General features: G+C 33.9%; 2 protein-coding genes across 2 annotated transcripts; both read right to left on the reverse strand.

Annotated features, from left to right (window-relative positions):
* Positions 1-472: 472 nt before the first annotated feature.
* On the reverse strand, positions 473-1,399 carry LOC123905526 (VQ motif-containing protein 4). Its single transcript, XM_045955170.1, has 2 exons — positions 598-1,399; positions 473-565 (listed from the first exon to the last, which is right to left on the reverse strand). Exon 1 carries the CDS (start codon positions 1,313-1,315, stop codon positions 614-616), a length of 702 nt encoding a protein of 233 aa, XP_045811126.1. The 5' UTR covers positions 1,316-1,399; the 3' UTR covers positions 473-565; positions 598-613.
* Positions 1,400-9,510: 8,111 nt separating this feature from the next.
* On the reverse strand, positions 9,511-13,118 carry LOC123905528 (eukaryotic translation initiation factor 3 subunit D-like). The gene is made up of 2 exons (XM_045955171.1): positions 11,305-13,118; positions 9,511-9,845 (listed from the first exon to the last, which is right to left on the reverse strand). Exon 1 carries the CDS (start codon positions 13,015-13,017, stop codon positions 11,308-11,310), a length of 1,710 nt encoding a protein of 569 aa, XP_045811127.1. The 5' UTR covers positions 13,018-13,118; the 3' UTR covers positions 9,511-9,845; positions 11,305-11,307.
* Between the last annotated feature and the right edge of the window lie 2,517 nt (positions 13,119-15,635).

Genomic DNA, 15,635 nt, shown 5'->3' on the forward strand with positions numbered 1-15,635 from the left:
ACTAATTATGAATGCCGTCGACCTAAAGTAACTGAACTGTCTCCCCCAATTCAATTGTATCATTAATTCTATTCACACCCCCAACTACCATTAAACCCAACATTAATACACCATTTTGACTCCATAGATTCTATCGCCTTCTAATTACTAACCATAATAACAATTCAAAGCTTAATCATAATAATTCACCTTTTCAAATACTAACATTTTCCCCCCACGATTTCAACTAGAGAAACAAAACATATTAGTCCCTCACACCACAATTATAAACAAAAATTTATCGTTCAAATTCATTGAATAACTTATATATTTGATTTATAATATGGACCAGATATATTATAGACCAGATATTTAGTCTATATTATAAACCAAATATCTGATCTATAATTCAGATATCTAAATTCTAAACTATAAATTTTTATTTATAATAATTGTGGGTGGAGAGAGTATAATAATTTTTCATACAATTGAGTAAAGCAAAAAATTATTCAATAATAATTCAATGTTCTCTTTCCATAAAACATTAATCAATCCCTTTCATGAGCAACATTCAACAACAATGGCAATAAAATATTCTAACACAAAATCCAAAAAAAAAAATTACATAAAAAATTCAAGAAGCATTATAATTTGAAGAAGATGGACCTGAAGAAGCTCTAGGAGAAGTAGTAGGAAAAAGTGGAAGCAAACGAGGTGGTTCAGAATCTCTAGGAGTTGAAACAGGTGAAGGATGCAAAAAAAATCCCTTTTCTTTAATCGCTTTATCTTCAGCTTCTGCATTCAAACAACCACTTCTAGCAGCACTTGACCCATTTGACCCGGATCGGTTAAACGGGTCGGGTATGAGTGGAGTAACAGGACTAAGAACAAGAGAAGGAAAATCAAGAATACTAGGAGACAAGATCTCTTGTTTGTTACGAGGTGAAAAACTTGAATTGTTGTTGGAAGATGAAAAAATGTTTGTGGGTGATAAAGGATTAATGTTAAGATTCTTATGAAGTGAGTTTCTTCTTTCATAGAGTTTGAAACCTTGTTGTTTTGTTGGAATAGATTTGATTGGTGGAATGTTGTTGTGATGATGATGATTTGATTTGTTTAAGGTTGTTGTTGTTGTGTTTGAAACATGTTTTGATGTTTCCGAGGATCCAGTTAACATTTGAACTACTTGTTTGAATGAGGTTGTATCAGCTTGAACAAATGTTGTTGGATATGGGTTACCGGGTTCGGATCTTGTTATGGGTCTTGGTGATGGAATTTGTCCATTGTTTTGAGTTTGGTTACTCTTTTGTTCTTCTTGGTTTCTCATGGAATCCATGGAAGTAGAAGAAGAATGAAGAAGAAAGAGAGACAAGAGAGAAAAATGGTTAACGAGTGTTAAATAGATTTATAGAGTAAAGTAGATTGTTGAATATAATAATGAGATATGACTTTGGTTACTTAGTTTTGATTTGATTTGACATAAAATAATTCAATATTGACTGTATACAGATAGACACACTTTTATAAAAAAAGAATTTGTTTTAAGATTTGTTCAAAAAAATTATTTAAAAATTAGTATTTTTTACTTTTTATTAATCCTTTAGTATTTTTTTTTTTACTTTTTAGATTTATCGACAATTTAATAAATGTAGTTCATATTATTGACTAAATTCATTGAATCTTAATAAATCTAAAAAATAAAATTTTTCTTATATTAAACATTAGATGGAGTATAAAGTAATTTTATTTTAGTATTTAATTAAAATTATGAGTATTATCGTCAAGATAATAATTTCTATTTATATAGTAAAAAATAGTTGTCACCAGATAATGAATTACTATGTGTCTTTGTTTTAATAGTATGGTCAAAGTTTCAACTCGATATTTGGCGGAAATTGTGGAGGGATATTAATCAAAATGATCAATTATTGTAACTTCGCTATTATTTGAAAAGATGTTGTTCGCGGGAAACGACATTTTTAAATTTATATATTTTTTAAAAATCATTCGAATTAGCCCTTACTTACCGAACCGACCGAAAAGCACGGCTTACCTACTTCTTGGTGCGCTCGAAATAGATAACCTGGGCATAAGCGGGGAGTCTATCTTTAGGGACTTGGTGTGTTATCTTGTATATTAGGGGTGCGACTCGATCATTAATCTTTTATTAACGAAGTTATGCGTTAAGGGTGAGAAAACAATTATGTACGGTCAAACTTTCAACTCGGTATTTGATGGAAATTGTGGAGGAATGTTAGTCAAGATGATCGATCATTGTAACTTCATTATTTGAAAAAATGTCGTGGGAAACAACATTTTTTTATTTGTGTATATTTTTTAAAAAATGGTTTGTGTTATCTTGTATGTTAAGGTTGCGACTGTATCATTAACCTCTTATTAAAAACCGTAGTTGAAGCAATGTTTTAACTTTTTATTGTAATAGTGATTTATTTTTTTTGAATTTAGTATCTATTCAAAATCATGTGTATTATTGTCAAGATAATAATTTCTAGCTACCTTTTTGTTTATATGGTAGAAAATAATTTCGAACTACCAAAGCTAAAATAATTTGATATGTTATTGGAAGCATAAGAATCTCAAGTTGTAGCAAAATATTTCGGAGACGAGCAAACAAATTTTGGACAGAGCATTGTGAAGGGTTATCAAGAGGTAGACTTTTAAAACTCTTTTAAAAATCAAACTCAATAGCGGAAAAACCCCTTTACCTAGAACACTTAGAACAACATGAATCACTATGAGTTCATATATTTACCTCTTGAAACGTCGAGGAGTTTGATCACGAGCGCTGCACGAACGACAAACGCCTCTACTCAGTCCACACGAACAGAACTTCTCTGGTGACCGGTGCTAGCCAATTCCACCAAGAGATTAAGAGAGAATAGGATTTTGGAGAGAGGCGGCTAGGTTTCACCTTTTTAAATTAGGTTAAAGCTTGCAAAACTTCATCACAAGGGTTCTATTTATAGAACCACTTGTGTGGTCATCAAGCCAAGCACTGCACCGTACCTTACGGTGGACCGCATTTCTCTATTTTCATAAATTAAATAATAAGTCATACTTAATTATTTAATTACTAATAAGTACTACTTATTACTTTATAAATAAGTCTTACTTATTTATTTCTCTCATCTATCTGTCCTTTGTGTGTGATCCTATAGGTTCTCGTAACATTACAATAATATTAAATCACATATTTAATATTATAAACAATGAGTGGTATCTAGCAACACATCACTGCTACCCAAGTGACAAGAATGTCATGTGATCTGACGAAACCTTTCCGTGATAACGATCGTGTGTATAATTACCCCTTTTCCCTTATATCTATATTGAACACAAGGCATAGATCGTGTCACCCTTGTATGGTTCAATATCTTATTTCTTGATCCCAGAATATACTGAGCAACGAATAAGCTCAATATCTCATATTGACTTAGTTCGGCGTGGCCACACATTTTATCAGTCATATTCCATCAAGAGGCCTACAGATATTGCTCCTGTTACGTAGGAGGGGCAAATTCCATCTAGGTCACTCATGTCCCTCAGCATGATTTGTGGAGTACCCATCAACCGACTTTATAGTCATCCTGTTACGGACAATGTTTGAACGACAACTAAGTACTCTACTCCACATCTAGGGTCCATAGTGGTTTCATGTCGAAGGGTGGTATACACCATTATCACTATGAGAATAACTTATGACATTTTTCATAACATACTATGTAGTATTCTCATGGCGGGTCAATCCAATATAAATATTACTCCTAATATTTATATCTATGTGAAGACTTGATATCTCATATCCATGACACGTGAGATGAAGTCACCAGTCTACTCACATAATAGTCTCTATGTTTTACTATTATCCCACATCACATTAAAACTTGACTACAGATACTTTAAGAATAATGTCCTTATGTTTAATGGAGTCTCACTATTAAGTCACACTTAATGTTCCATTAATTAGACTAGCTATTCTATGGATTTTATTAGTTTGGAACAAACATAATAAAGAAATGCCTTATTATATATATTAAATATATAAATCAAAGTCATCATACAAAAGACGATTCTATCAAAATAGATTGGCTTTTAGGGCCTACTCCAACACATTGCACTTAATCGAAGGCTGAAATTCAGGCAGCAAACTTGCCATGAGGCAACAAACCATTGTGTTTGTGTTCGAAGGCAACAATGTTGATGCAGGGATGCTGACTAGCAAGTCTGTTGGGACTGCTGATAGATGGAAAAATCAATGATGAGAAGATATAAATGCAATATAGATATGACTTTCTCGTAACAACGAAATCGTGTAGGATTTGGAATATATATTATTCGCGATGATGAAGGCCGATTGTGGTTGCTAATACAATGTGGATCTCCCCAATATGCAATGTAGATTTAGGGAAGTCGTTTGGTCTATTTCATGCTCTCAATTGGATCATCTAAGTAATATGAAACTTCTAACTCCACATTTGATGTACAACAACCTCCTCCTCAAATATTAATCCATATCAATTCATTATTGTTAGGTCATAAGGTGCCCAAAAAATTATTCACATTGTGTCAAAATTAGTACTATAGTAAGTGTTTTTCTCATTGGATGAAGAAAGGGTTGGAAAATTGGATGGACCGTGGAGGTTGGGTGAATAAATTGGGTCCCAACAAAGTGGTAACAAGTCATTGGTGATATTCAGAATTTTGGACAAACATTGGTGGGGATATGGCTATAGATGTGGGGCTAATGTGGTGACTCAGAAAGTAGAAGAAAAACGACAAAAAGTGCTAAAGAAACACAGTCCTCAATTTGACTTTGTTTATTACTCATCCTTGCCTTGTTTGGGAGGATTCATATTATCTTCCATATTAACGTACAATTCTGAACAAATGACAACAACAAGTAGATCATATTAATCAATTAAGGAAATTTCTACCTATGTTTGATTTTGATGCAATCCTATTCCTTAATTTGAAACATCATGATCCATTCTTATTCTTGTAACAAACACAATATTACACTTTTAAGTTTTAACTATGTGTACATGTAGCTTTGTCCCAAAAAAATTATGTACATTTTGCGGCTGACAACTAGTACTGAATTACTGATATATCATCATGACATTGCTATCATATATACATGCATTATATGTCTTGGATAATTTTATTAGGAAAATGCCAATAACATATTGTTAGGGTTTTTTTTTTTTTTGACAAAGCATATTGTTAGGGTTTAGTCTTACTAAATATTGTAAATTTTGTTATATATATTGTTAAGAATATTTGCAAATGTCAACTTTTCCTAAACTTATAACTCTCATGAATATAAAATAATTATTTATTACAACTTGAAATGCCAATGAAAAATTTTATGTCACTAGAATTTTGAATTTGTTCTAATTCAATCCTATAAAATCGAATTTTAAGTTGAAAATTGTCCCTACATATAAATATATTTGGATTAAATATGTTTTTGGTCCCTACAGTTTTCCAGAATTTTTGTTTTAGTCCCTGAAGTTTGTTTTCACACTTTTTAGTCCCTGAAGTTTCATTAGTCAATATTTTTAGTCCCTACTTTTTATTCAACTCGTGTATACTTTCACATTTTTTAATGATTTTTTGTATTCATGTTTATAATATAATAATAACATCTCTGTTAAAAATTTAGAATTTTTTAACATAAGATGAATTTTTATGTGCAAAAAACTAAAAAATTCATATTTAATTCATCTTTTGTTAAACAAATTTAAACTTGTGTAACAAATATTCATATAATGTATTAATTATGACCGCAGAAAAAAAAATTAAATTTTAAATGGTACGCACGAGTTGATGAAAAGTATGGACTAAAAACATTGACCGATGAAACATCAGAGACTAAAAAGTGTGAAAACAAACTTCAGGGACTAAAACGAAAATTCTGAAAAACTATAGGGACCAAAATTATATTTTTAAGTCATCTCTCAACTTTCGTGTAAAAAAAAAATTATCTTTCGACTAATGTAAGACTTTTAACATTTAGAATAAACAGAGGAATATCTTTACTCATTGGAAACTAAGAATATTTTTTAAATACCTTTGCTTTTCTACAAGTCAAACTTGTTGCCCACATTTGACATAGTGACATGTATGCTTAATTCCCAATTCTATGATCCTAAGCAAAGGAAGAAAACACAAGAAAAAGTGAATCAAATTCCCCATTTTTCACAAACCTAAAAAAGGTACATATGCTGTAAAATGGTCGGAGGGAAAAGAAGGGACCTCAATCCCTAAGTTCTTCAACATTTAATTAGCATTAGCATCTCATAGAAAGAATTCACTATGAAGTTAAAGAAAATTATTGCTCCACAAAATTATTTTATAAACAAGTGGCAACTCTAATAAAGAGGGTTTTGTTAAAAACGTCAGAAAACATCGAGAAAGCAGAAGTCGCAATTAAGAGTTTTATTCCAATCCACTCCATTAACAGCTCACTGTAAACCAACAAAAGTCAACAAATCCCGTTACAAACATGTAGAATTAGAGGCGACAAAATGGATTAGTTCAGTAATACGAAAACGGATTGGTAGCGTGTTTTGTCAACTTTTGGTAGGACAATGAATTGTGTTAGTTTGGAAACAAGAAGCAAAACATTCTTGATTCCTTACCTATGCATATCTCAACATCAGCATCTAAAATAAATTATCATGATATAATAATTTAAAACAAATGACATCATATTTTAATCCTTTAAAGAGAGTACAACATCAAATAAATTAATTAGCATTGCGTAATGAATTTGTACTTGACAATTTCCCATTGCAAACTGTGAACACACGAGAATTTGGACTTGGAGTTGGAAGTGTATTGTGGCACATTCAACGGGAAGCAAATAAAATATTGTATTTTCAATTGTCAATAGTTATTTTGGTGAAAGACTTAAATAGTTTAATCAAATCACCTTCCCTTGCCTCAAAGAGACACAAAAAATTAATGTCATTCCACAAAAGAGACTATATTAATTTTCAACTATATAGTAGCATCCTATAAATAGAGCTTTCTAAGAAATGAATGGTACGTCAAATAAATGGTTAACATTGATAAATATGAATTCAGATCAAACAAATTATTTGCATCATTGCATGTACAGATATAAATAAAGTGAAAATGGTGAATTGAATCAGAAAGATTTTGTATATAAGTTGTACCATCCCATACAGAAGATGAGAAGAGGTGGGTCATCTGTATCGGTCCAATAATACATTTGACAGCTACTGTGAGGAATCAGAAATTGATTGAGTATTAAGTAGAAAGAAGCAACGGTCTATTATATATTCAAATGAGAAGATGATGGAACTGTTGGGGTTGATTGCAATGTAAGTCCCACATTGTTAATGAAGAAGAAAAAAAAGGTCAAATAAATTATATTGAAAAAGTCCCACATCGCTTAGAATGGTGAACCAATGGGGGATTCAAGGCTATATAATAGACCTAAGTTCTTTGTTTATAATTGCACCAGTCAGTAGCACTTTAAGCTTATATCTGACTTTTTTGTTTTTCTCTTGTACTCTTGTATTAGAGGGTTGAGAGATGTAGTTAGGTATTTGCTTTGGAGAGTGCGGGTGTATTGGGAGCCAAATGAAGGTTGAGGGTAGTCTATGTGTTGTAACAATTTTCACATAGTGTTTATTCTCTGGTTGTTGTTTTTGACAACGACCGTGGTTTTTTCTCCGGTTTGGAGTTTCCACGTTATATTCTTGTGTTGTGCTTGCATTCTTTTATTTTCTCTATGCCTGTTTTTCCCGACAAGAAGTAGAGCTATTTATACAAACAGAATATTTATAGTAACTATTATTGCATAATGAGTTGTGAAATCACACTAATATAGTCCGTAACCAACGAGTTAAGCATTTGTTTAGATTTTATTTCAGGCTCAGGTTAGAGTGAGAGAGCATATCTCTCACCATGAGAGACCATTTGTTAAAAACAATTAGATTAAGATGTTAACTTTTGTCAACCTATTACATTTCTCGAACGTCCTACAAAATTACCAATTGAACAAAAAGTAGATTAAGAAGTGAACAATTAGATTAAGATGTTAACTTTTTTTTTTTTATATTTTTTTTATCTTGACTCTTTATAGCCTGTTTGTTTCCACGGTGGTATGGTACAAGTTATATATACAAAATCTTTCTGATCCAATATAGTATTTGATCCGATGAATTAACCATTATAACATATTTAATGCTTTTGTAAAAAAAAAAGTTGAATGCTTAATTTATTTTGTTAAAAAATGCTTAATTTATAAAAATTCAAACAAAGGAAACTTTGGTTATGATGCCATAGTTGAAACTAGCGTAGCAGGGAGTGATGGATGTGTGGTTGAGAAAGATGAAGATACATAGATGATTATGGTGCTTGGAGACGAAAGCATAAAGGATAATTGATAAGGTGTAAGTGTAAGCACCATCTCTGGAATAAGTGAATACCTCCCTTTCTCCGGAGTTTACTCTATTCGAATTCGAATGAAAACAATTATATGTTATAAACGAACAAGGGCCAACCCAAATTGATATTTTAGTTCTGCACCGTGGGTGATATGATGATAGACTCACTCACAGTAGAAACAACCTTTATTATTATTTTTTCGGTGTTAGAAGCCGCTTTTTTCTTTCTAAATGAGCATTTACCCCCTACAAAATAAGTGATTTTTTGTTTACCCTCATGTGCACAAAATAAGTGATTTTTTGTTTATCCTCATGTGCAGATTTTTTTTTTCTATTTACCCCCTACTAAACATAGATTTCCTCATTTTGCCCCATTGACGTGACTTGTACACGTGAATAAAAATATTTATATTTATTTTTTAAATTCCACGTCAGATAATATTTTTTATAAAATCAACAAAAAAAATAGGGGAAAAAAATCGTTTTTTAAATTGTACAAATTTTTTTTATTTTTTTTAAAAAAATTATTATCTAACGTGGAATTTTAAAAAATAAATATAAATGATTTTTTCCACATGTACAAGTCACATCAGCAGATTTGCAGTCACATGTCCTACTCCCAAAGGACAAAATGAGGGAATCTATGTTTTATAGAAGGGTAAACAGAAAAAAAATCTTTCATGCGTGCAACTACATAAACTAATCTGTCGAATCTTGTGGAACCTAAATACGCGGCAAACTGTTAGTAAGAGTCTTTATTTTATTTTTTTGATAAACCCAAGAGTCTTTATTTAAACACAATAGTATATTACATGCATACAAAATGTTATTCGAAGTGCCTTAATTGAGTTCAAAACCATGGTGAGTTTCCCTTGAATTTATTAAAGCTATAAAATGTACTCTTTGCCAAAACCCTCTCGACTGATTGTGATTCTACCAAACTTTAACATGATTTCAAACATGAACTTAATGCATTCAATACCACTAGATTTCTCCAATTTCAGTGTCACTGCATTTCCCAGATTCTACAATTTCTAGCTGTTACTTTCATGGTAAAAATGCATTAGGATGCGGCAACAGTTATTCCAACGTGTAAACAGGCAAAATGTCATTTTTGCAAAATCACTTTAAAACATCAAACAAGCACTTCGCAAATAACCCTAAGCACAATGCAAAAATGATAAACTCAAAAACATGACACAATTTTAAAACGTCATGGTTCCCACCTAATATGCCAGGTTTATAGATCATAAACAGCTGTAGCATCTAAAGAATCAACAGTATGCTTTTAAAAATTTGTTCTAAAGGAATATCACAAGGTTAAATGGCAAAATCTTGGCCGACAAATAGCAGTGGAAAAGTGAAGATGATTCTGAGCGTAGTTCCATTCCCAAGTGAAGGACCATTAACTCGCCAATAAGCCTGCATTCACCCAAAAAGTCACTAACAGAACAGGTCTAAATTACAGATTGTGTACATCAAATGACATTCAAACGCATATGCACATTTGTTACTCTTATATAACAACATTGAATACACTTAACATAGTAAAAAACCACGAAGAAAAACAAGGTCCCACCAAATTCTAGATGTAAAACACAATTAAGGCACTTTGAATAGCTTTAACAATTATGATACAGGACCTAAGTACATTTTATAACTTTAACATGAGGTATATAAATGTAATATTTTATAGTTTGCATAGGACGTAAGGCTTCAACTTTATAGGGTGTACCAAATTCTAGTTTGCATATGGATGTATGCTTCAAATTATGATACAGGGACCTAAGTACATATTAAATGTACCAAACTTTGTTACGGGGGACCTAAGTTGGAATCTTACATCCATATGCAAACTCTGATGTATATGGATGTAAAATTTTTATGGTTTGCATATGGATGTATGATTCCAATTATGATACGGGGACCTAAGTACATTTTACATGTACCAAATTCTATGATGTATAGGGTGTATGTCTCAAAGCACATACATCATCCTTAGCAGAATGCTGTTAAAGTTTTCAAGGAGAAATTAGGTTGTCCGGTCCATAGCATCTAGGTTTTCAAACAAACATGCGTGATACTGTGGATGCATATGTATAAGCAGCTCCTAGCTAAATAAATTGCATATGGATGAAGATCTTAATAGCAACTGGCAATTGTATACTCAGTTAGATAAGTAAATCATTTCAATTTTTTCATCAAATCCTCAATGCAGTTGCCCATTCTTCAATAAATGAGAATGAGAAGTGCCTACTGCCTACAACTATATGAACACATGCTCACAATTATCAACCAACGGATGCTTAGAATATTATAAACAACACACACATGGCATATACCAATTATGATACGGGACCTAAGTAGTTATTAAAAGATAACATAAATCACTTAAGTTTTGCAATGTGGACAAGAATTTTGAAGAAACCGTTCCAAACATCAAAATACGCATACAATTACATCGAAATGAGCACCAATGTTTTAAATTGGGTTCTGAAACCAGCAACCAAGTTGCGGCTGCAACATCAGAGTTTTTGGAATCTCACGACTGTAATTGACAACTATATCAACAATATTTGTCTTCAACTTCTAGCAACATTAAGGATCATATCATCAGAGTAAATGACAAAATCACAACTGCAATTTAGAACTTCTACAACACCCCAAAAAAATTCCAAAATCATAAAGGAAGCCAATTGTAACATTATGAGCGCAAAAACACCGGTAACAGACCAAGCAATGACAACCAGGAAAGAATATAACCAGTATGAAAGCATCATATAACATTAAGCATCCCATAAGCATTTTCGTAACACAAACAAAAACCATAAAAAAAAAAAGCACATGACAATGACATTAATAAAAACAGATAGAGCATGACCTTTTAAGCTTGAGCATCGACCGGCTTATCTTCCACGTCATCTGTAGTAGCAGCAACAGCAGCTTCCTCTCCACCATCAGCACCCTCTGCAGTAGGCTGAACTTGTTCATCTTCCGGAATTGGCTCCTCCACATAGTCGTTCTCAAATGCATCAGCCGGAACCTCATAAATCCTAATCTGAGGCTTAGATGGATCCTTCACAATAACATATTTCCCCTCATTCAATTTCATACACAAGTCCACAATAGACTTAACAATCCCCCACATATTGTTAGTGTTCAAATTAATTTGAGCAGCAAAGTCCTTGGGTTTATATCCAACCACGCCCAAGATAACATGATTAAAATGGTCCCGAGGATGAATCCTCGACACATAACCCAACTTCATCATATCAGCACTAGCCAAAAGAGCTTGTGCAGTCCACTTAGCCAACTTGTTAGCATTGTTCTTAAGCTCAGTAGCCAAAACAGCACCCCTTTGAGTTTCCAACTTCTGCCTCCAATCAACACCCGAATACTTTGAATCAAACTCATTCAAAGCATTCACAGTAAGGAATGACTTTTGCTTATTCAATTCAACAACACTATGCACCTCACACCTAGCAACAAGATACATATCATTATCAAGCTTCCACCTTCTATACTTATACGCAACCGAAGCAACCTCTTCACCCTCATTAGCAAAAGGGTTAGGCTCATCAAAAGTATCTTTATTCCCATTCCTAACCAACACTTGCTGAGAGAAATTCTGATTAATATAAGCAGCCTCAACACTCAATGAATGCGCAGAGTTGATATCATCCTTAGCTTCGGGCAATGGCTCCTGTGAAGTCTCATGAACAGCAAGCAAATCCAACTGTGACCCATCACGCTTATCAAAGAATAGCTTATTCCCAACACGCTGAACAACAATATCCCATGAATAAACAGACCTAGTAGCACACATAAGTGTTGAAAGAATAGTATCGGTAGCAAAAACCGTGGCCTTATCCTCATTAGCAAGCCTCCTAATAACAGGATCATCAATGGTAGTAACCTTGAAGAAGTTCCGATTCTTAAACCTCTCGAGCCTACGTTCATTCTTGGGGTTGGTTCGATCAATAGAACGATCATAATACTCAAGAGCACCACACATGAGAAGATCTTCAGGTTCAGGGACATTGTAAGAAAGCTTGGTGAAAGTCGAAAACGGAATCTGATCATGCATATTCCACTCCGGCTGAATCTCCACAGACGATTTACAAACTGCAGCTTCACGACGATTGTTATGAGGGTTTGAACGATTCTGATGATATTGACGATCACGACGAGCTTTATCTTTCTCCGCCTCACGTTTCCTAGTTTCAAGTTCTTCATCGCGACGTTGAGGAAGTTGTTTCTGTTGCTGGTAACGCCATTTGGGGCCGAATTTAGGTTTTGGTGGTGGTTTACCGTCGACGAGACGGAAAGTATTGTCGTCATCGGCAGAAGCAGGGAAAGAATCGTCGAGAGTGAAATCGAAAGCGGAATCAGCGGGGTTTCTGTTTCGGGTTTGGTTGTTGAAATTTCGGGTCCAATCGGCGATTCGACCTAATTTGTCGGAGCGATTGAAAGGGGCGTAAGGGACATTGAGTGGAAGGTTGTTGTTGTTGTTGGCGGCGGTTATGGAATCCATTGGACCCCATCCGTCGGGATTGTAAGGAACGGCTCCTACGTCGAATGCAACTCCTACCATTGATGCAGCAAGATGATGAAGGTGTGAGAATTGTTAGAGAGATGAATGAGTGAAAAACCCTAATTCGAGATTTTCGTTATTTGTTTTGTTTTTTGGGCTGGGTTCTGATTTCTTGGGCTGGGATAGGTTTATTTTGTGGAGACCTGCTTATTTCGATATTTTCTCTTCTCACCTCCCGCAAAGTTCTCTTTTGGCGCATAAAATTTCGGAAAATGTTTTTTGTACAAAATTTACACTGGAAAAAAAAAACATTGGAAAATATTTTCTGAAATTTTTTGCTTTTTTGCGCGACGAGAAATTTGGGGGTTTGGGAGAGAAACCATCTCGCTTAATTCTCTTGTGGAGAAGCAGTTTGAACTCCGATACGTCCGACATAATAATTTTGACATTTTTTCATGATCCAAAATATTGAATTTTAGATATTTTTGAAGTAAAAATATAACCATGTTTTCAATTCAATATATATTATAACATTAATGGTTTGAGGTGAAATTCCTTGTTTTTTGTTTTTTTATTGTTCTAAAGAGTTTAACAGTAAATACAAATATATTATGTGGTAAAAAGTGAGATGTACTTATATTATTTTGTGATATATTTCAATGAAACCACATCTAGAATGTCTAGGAAATAAAATTATTGTGAACTTTTTTTTAAGTCCACCAAAATAAAAGCAAATGTATGGGTTTTTTTTATACAAAAGGGGTCTTAGCACAAACAAAGAGAAACCTAAACAAAAATGACTCTGATGGTCCGTTTGGTTTGAAGGAAATAAAGTGGAAAGAAGGAAAATGCGGTAATCGATGAATGAACTTAAACTAAATCTTAATCTAAATTCATTAATCGATTTCCTGTTTTCCTTCATCCTCATAATATCTGCTAATAACAATAAGTCATACACATGTAAATCAGGACAATACTCACAACCCATATTGGCAATAAGTCAACACAGAAATTCGACTCACAATACAAATGACACACACCTTGATTTCTCACTCCAACCGACAAATTTCTTGAATGAGCCTCTAACTAACAACACTCGCATTCTTGGCATTATGTAAAGTGTGCACAACAACACTAGAATCAACATGCAGCTTCACCTTGGAACAACCCTTATCTCTAGCCATTTGAAGGACACCAAGACCCCAAAACCTCCATTGTATACGCATTACACCAACCCCAGCTCGAAAAATCACCAAGCAACTGACCTTCAGATTCAGAATTTCTGAATAAACCACAACAACCTGCTGCGATATCTCTTATACTAGCACCATTTGTGTTCATTCTAATCCAATATTTCTTCGATTTCTTCCACACAACAACAACTTCCACCTATATTTGCCTTTTAGCACATATATTAACATGGTGTTTTTTTATTTCAAGTAGTCTATCGACTATAAATTAATCTCTTAAAAATAAATAAGAAAGTATTTAAGGTTTAAATTTCAACTTTGCGTATATATAGGTGGTTGGGGGGCAGGAGGGGAGGCGTGGTTGGGGGGCAGGAGGGGAGGCGTGGGAGTGGCGGCGTCAGTTGAGGGCGTGGGAGGAGGAGATGTTGGGGGAGTGTCAGGCTTTTCTACTTACCATCTCTTTGCAGGATCATGTTTCAGATAGGTGGCAGTGGCGAGCTGACCTGGATGACGGTTACACGGTTCGTAGTGCTTATCAGCTTCTGACGACTCAGAATGCCGTTACTTTGGATGTTGCGTCAGGTCTTATATGGCATTGTCAGGTTCCTTTGAAGGTTTCCATTTGTGTCTGACGACTATTGCGGGACAGGTTACCTACCAAAGCAAACCTGGTTACTCGAGGGATTTTATCTACGGAGGCTCATCTTTGTGTTTATGGTTGCGGAGAGGTTGAGTCGGCTCAGCACTTGTTCCTCTCTTGCAGCTTCTTTGGCTCCCTTTGGTCTCTTGTCAGCTCCTGGATTGGTTCTTCTGTGGTGACTGCTCAGACTCTTTCAACTTTGTTCAGTTTACGGATTCAACAGGTGGTTCTCGAGCACGACGTTCTTTTATGCAGCTCATATGACTTGCTTGTGTTTGGGTTGTGTGGATCGAAAGAAATCATCGATTGTTCAAGGGCTCAGCAAACTCGGTGCATCATATGTTGGACAAGATCAAGACATTTTCTTATAGGTGGTTGAAAGCGACGAGTAGTACTTTTGCTTTGAACTGTCATAGTTGGTGGTCTAGTCCTTTGCTTTGCTTTGCTTGGGCCTTGTTTAGTTTCTTTTAGTTCCTGTATTTTGGACTTTATTTGTAACCTTGTTTAGTCTTTTTGACACGTCTTGTGCTGAAAGACTATTATATATATATATATCATTTTGGCTTGTTCAAAAAAAAACTTTGCGTATATATAATATGATGCTCCACCAGAGCTTTGCTCACCAGAACAACAGGGTGCTTTATTTTTAACTATCAATAAATTAATGAAAAAAGTGAATAAAAAGTATAGCACCAATGATTTGTTTCATTGTCAATTTTCTTTCATTTCTTATGTTTCTTTTTCTGTTCCAACATATTTTTTTAATGATATCAGAAACGTGGAACACGAGTATCCCTGATGATTATTAAAATGTACTAATAAATCAAAACCTTTTCATTCAGATTTTT

This window comes from Trifolium pratense, linkage group LG2 (genome assembly GCF_020283565.1).
Source record: "Trifolium pratense cultivar HEN17-A07 linkage group LG2, ARS_RC_1.1, whole genome shotgun sequence".
NCBI lineage: Eukaryota > Viridiplantae > Streptophyta > Magnoliopsida > Fabales > Fabaceae > Trifolium > Trifolium pratense.

Bases quoted from the DNA above. Each gene is read 5' to 3' on its own strand.
- LOC123905526 (XM_045955170.1), bottom strand. From the start codon at position 1,315: ATGGATTCCATGAGAAACCAAGAAGAACAAAAGAGTAACCAAACTCAA.
- LOC123905528 (XM_045955171.1), bottom strand. From the start codon at position 13,017: ATGGTAGGAGTTGCATTCGACGTAGGAGCCGTTCCTTACAATCCCGAC.